We start from the raw sequence: 5,450 nt of genomic DNA on the forward strand, positions 1-5,450 counted from the left end.
CGATGGGAAAAGTCCTCCATTTCTGTATTGCTCGGGCCGTTGTTGCCGATAGCGTAGGAGTGCGCGGTGGCTTAGTCTAGTTGGGTAACGTCCCTCGTTTCTAAACACTGTTTCCATATCCTGCGGGTCGAAAACATGTACAACGATGCGACCAGCAACCACTTTTTCAAGCACAAGCGGACCAAACATTTTCCTCATCTTTCGGGCGTTTATATGCATTTTCGTGATATCAAAAGGGCCTGCAACAATGGAGCAAATTAGCTATATCTGATTATACAAAATACTGCGCAGCTAACTTACTCGAAAATACCCGAATGCAACTAACGACATGATATCGCTTGTGTTTACAATGTCATTGTAATTATCATGTTATAATCAATCAAGCAATAAACACTATGAAGAACGCACGCCCGGACTGTACCTGCATTTATTGTTGACACACGACTCATCTTTATATTTAGCTACTATTAGCATCGATTCCAAGAAATAAATAAATGATAACAACGCACCTTTGAGGAAAATCCCAATGCGAATAGTACATCTATGTCCGTCTACTACTACTACTGCTACAAGGTATTCAAAAGTGTATTCCATGAAAACGGACCTTGGACGTGCCATGATGTTGATTGTTGTATTTCAAAAGGCCATGATACGATTATGTTCTTCCCCAGAATCAACAAGAAATACATTTATCGAACAAAAATTAGCTCATTTTCACGGTTTTGAGTTAATCAAAACCAAGCGACCGTCGTTATTCGACCTGTATAGCAGCGAAGGCATCGATTCATCTATAGGCACTTTCAGTGGCTATAAACACCTTATTTATCCGTTGCTTAGTTACCTCCTGGACTTGTCACACGTTTGTTGCAAAATGCAATAACTGTTTTGAACACTGTCGTTGTATTTTCTAAATGAATATGAAACGAATTGAAACCTGTATTAAACCCCCAGTTTAGGTTTTGTGTAGCCGTTTTGTTACCCTTTCATCTTATTCTCGTCAATACGTTGCAGGAATTCTTAACGTCTCATAGGTCTACTGTCATTCTATTCCAGGTAACCCACTTCCATATCAATTACTGAGTTACCTTGTTGTAATTACTCGGTTCGTTTGTCTCAGAAATTCAATTACTTTGCCTCACTAAAACGGGGACTTAGCTATTTAATTATTTTAGCTCTCTAATGGTTGTTGCGAGATCAGTTTCAGTCCGTTCGAAAGGAATCCAAGTAATTTTGCTATCTTGTAGCAGTTGTTCCATTTAGCTGTATTCAGTCTCACTAATTCCGCAATTATACCATGATCTCAAAATGAAACTGATCTTAAGATTGTAAAATATTTTGGTAGTACTAGGCTGAATGCGAGAAATGTTATAAGCCCGCAATGTCAAGATATCTTCTGGTTGAAACTCTTTTTGCCCTTGTCGCTCATCAGATTTCGACCTAAATGACTTCCCCTATCGTCGTTTCCTTGGAAAGGCTCCCATCCTGACATTCTGAATTCTAAATGACTAACCTAGAGCTTTCTTTATATTTCCAAACAAAAAGATCGCAAGCACTCAAACGTGCATGGTCGGCACCACTGGCAAGTTCCACTTCAATTCCATACCCATTTCGTGCCTGCAACATGCGTATATTCCAAATAACCACAAACGATAGCAGAGGGCCGCCCGATAGCTCGAAGCGACGCTAACACACGCGTAGTGACAACAACATTCAATAAATAGAGTATTTACGAAGAAGTTGCTATTTCCAATTTATCATTATGAACAATAGTGAAATACGTATTGCTAGAAGTGTAATTTAATGGACTTCGGTACCATACACTGTCTCTATTTTGCTAAGTAGATCATTTTTTTAAAATTTTGATGAAATGATGAAGTTTTCATCACAGACTATTTTCCTAAGGCTAAGGCAACCTATTCAAAGTAATCAAAGCTGAAGCAGCTGTTTCCGAGATGACCTCCGATGAACGTATGTATAGATCCGTCTACATACATAGATGTATATAGACGGATCTATACATACATATATATATATATATATATATAAACTTAAAAGCATAAGATTTGGTTTATTACCGTGACAATACGTGCCTCCATATAGCTGCAGGCTATAAATGTACCTCTGATAAAAAAAAGATGTCTGTGAGTAAGTCTTCGTTATGGAATGCTTGAGATAGCAATTTATCATTGTATATTATGGCATTATCCTTGACTAGAGAGGTTTTATAAAAGTGCGAACAGTAGTCAGTACCGTTGAAGCGATATTATCCGACCTGGCTGCTAAAGAAGCCTCGGTACGTCAAGTATTTTGGCTGGTGTGGACCAGTTTCAAGCGAAACCGACAAAATTGTTGAAAAACTCACCGAATGGAGGAATATATCTCCAGATGTTTCCAATGATAGGAAGCGGTTTTGGACCGGGAATTTCCTCGAAAGGTTTGACACCTTTTTGATGCTTCGGACATTCCCCCGGATGGAGCGCATAATCAGTTGATCTAACACTTTTCGGCAGACCAGCTCCCAGATGAGATTCGGTGACTCCGAAGGCTACACACAGTGATAAGAGGATTTCGAATCATCCGCACAATATATAGGCAGTACTAAAAGTTATCAGTCAGTGCATTATATCTTCACGTATTGTAGAGAAATGCACCACGTTTATAACTCGTTAGATTCAATTTGACCATGTCTGTTTGAAATGGTTTTTATCAAAACTATCATACAAACGACCAATGTTCTGAACTTCAGATCTGTGTCCTGATCTCTTTGAAACTGAACACCTGTAACGAACACGCTACCAGAAGATTTCAACAGACCACCGTTGTGATGGTTCAACCTGGGCAAGGGTTGAGGCGCCAATTATCTACATATGTAGTTGTGTATGTATCGAATATGAAAATGCAGTGTTTCTACTTACGTTAAACTTTTTGAGTTGAGCGAGTCCTGCAAAAATTCTGTTCAGCAACAAAATTATAGCGCCATCGCCCGACTTCAATAGCTAGAATACGTGTATGAGTATATATTACCAAAAATAAAAGTCCGCTTGCGATTGATTTTCTAAATAATTAAGCAATGAGATGTCACTGAACCTGCTTTGATAAATTTGTTTATGGATAAATAAGAAGACTGCTGAGAAATGGATCCCAGTTGTCAGGCAAAAAAATTAACTTAATAATTCATAATTAAGAATACACTTCAGTGAAATATTGTGGTTTTTTTTTCCAGTCGGCCGTACCACCACGAGGAACGAGAAAAGAAACATTTGTGAGAAATCGTTCATCGTTGCCCTTTTGTTATAAACAAACAGATTTACTTAAACATTAAACGGTTTTGCTGATTAAGTAGATTTTTCAATTTGTAGCCTTCCAAAACCTGAGATGGGACAAACACATTATAACTTCACCTGCTTCTAAATATTAGCAAAGAATGTCTTCGAACTTCACATTAAATCGCTGCTAATTGCTTCAAACAGAGCTAGTGCTTTCTGTTAAACGCATTTCTGTCCAACAGACAGTTTGATTTAGCGATATATTCAGTACGTGCATTATGAACAATATCTAATAGAAATAAAACAACTGAATGACGTGTTTAAGCAACCTACACTTGGCACGAGCTTTCTCCAATAACGGTATCCTGGATATGGTAGGTTTCCTCATGGTTTTTAGCACGAGCTATTACTGGGGCGCTTTTATCATTCACAGGTGGTCACCGCCTCAGGCCGCCACTTCCATCTAGTTGCCTCTTGAAAGAAGGGTAAAGATAATGAAGAAGATGTACCTTTTTTACTTCTTTATAACAAACTCTTAAAGATCTATAACTCAAAGATCTGTTACTGCTTATATTTACAATCAGAGAGAACGATCCTCTCTCAACGATTATGGCAGGGCTACAGCAGCAGTATCAGCAGCCACTGTTGAAATCTAAGGAGCAACTCGCGCATGCTTAGTTTCACGGAAGTGCGTGCAAAGTAATCTACTTTCGAGTTTCTACAATAGACATTGGAGACACACAAATAAACTTTACATTGAACCTAATAGTAAGATTTAACAACATCAAACTTTTAGTGCCTGTGCATAGAGAAACGCAGGAACATAGTACGACTGCCTGCCAGATCAGCATCTGTTTCGTTTGTACGAAACGAAACGACCTCGACATCGTACGGACCATAGCGCCAATGTCGATGAGGTCGAGTCGCGTCATGAAAAAATCACATCATGAAAACGGTTGCAAGTTTACTTATAGGTGAACTCTGTTGTGATGATTGAATATACAAAACTCAGTGGGAAGCAATAAATGTATGCGAAAACTCTAACCAGCAGATGTTTCTTCAATGCTTGAATTGCGTAAGCAGTAATAATAGATTTTAACACCTAGATGTGATTGCGGTTTAGATTGTTCACACAAACTCCCGTTAGCGCTTCTATATTGGAGTGGCACGATTATGTGCACCTGGAGTTTCGAGCATAACGCAGTTGAATTCAATATAATATAACAAACTGCGAAACTGCCATTTTTAATAGCACGAAGTGTCCTATACGACAAATGTCTACGGGAAATGACAACGTGCCAGTCGACTTCAATCTTTCATGCATCTATAATTCAGTTAGTCCCAGCTGTTCAACTGTACAAAACAGCTCCTCGTCACTAGCAAACTTACCTTTGTAGAGGAAGAAACACTACAGGCCTTTCTGTACTGCGATATCTCGACAACTGCACCAGCGAAAACCAGCAGCAATCAGACGTAGGAGAAAGGGGCTTTTAAAATAATTTCATGCGCCGATTATTATTATTATTATTATCTCGTTAGGACTGACGCGTCTATACCGGTTAGTAGCGAGACAGCGCTCCACGTCAAGAGGCAATCTTTCTCTACTCGTTCTTTTGCATTCCTTCGGGTTCTTTCTATGATGACTACCTCAGCAACGGACGAAACTGGCAGCAGAAACCCATAGGCGACAGAAAAAGGGCACAGAAGTTTCTTTCTGCTGTTCGTCACAAAGACGAAGATGAGACAGAGAGGCAAATCGACGACTGCGGAGAAAGAAATCGCTCTTGGCTTTTGTGGCCGGGCAGATACAGTACTTCAGTGGGGGGTGGGGCCTGAGAAAGGAGGTTATGGAATGGCACCGAAACCTTGAAGCCGTTTCTATATAAAATCCTCTTCAACCCTTCGCTCAACGTAGTAGCAGACTCTTCCGCACCGTCATCTCAGAACTTGCATTCGTTGAATGGAGCTGAATGGGAAATCTAGAACAAACTCGCTAATAACCTGGCGACAGGCAATCGCAAGCTTAGAGAACGCTCGTGTGGCAATAGCTGTGTGTATCGCACCGATTCGCGTCCAGCAGATGGTGTGTGTATTACACATGTACAATACAACACAGAGTATTACTATACAGCTTGCAAGATCAATGAACAGGAGAGTGAAAGTCCGATAGAGAAACGGCCCTAT

At 39.8% G+C, this 5,450-nt stretch overlaps 1 protein-coding gene across 1 annotated transcript in view; it reads right to left on the reverse strand.

Moving 5' to 3' along the window:
* The window catches only part of dib (Cytochrome P450 302a1, mitochondrial), a gene marked incomplete in the record, with an annotated part of 6,474 nt that extends 1,024 nt beyond the window's left edge, over positions 1–5,450 (reverse strand). Inside the window, 4 exon segments of the mRNA XM_022798154.2 lie at positions 2–239; positions 2,363–2,545; positions 3,600–3,737; positions 4,656–5,450. Coding sequence (XP_022653889.2) covers positions 2–239; positions 2,363–2,545; positions 3,600–3,654 — 476 coding nt within the window.

The sequence above is a fragment of the Varroa destructor genome, unplaced genomic scaffold, assembly GCF_002443255.2.
Source record: "Varroa destructor unplaced genomic scaffold, Vdes_3.0 BEIS01000003.1, whole genome shotgun sequence".
NCBI lineage: Eukaryota > Metazoa > Arthropoda > Arachnida > Mesostigmata > Varroidae > Varroa > Varroa destructor.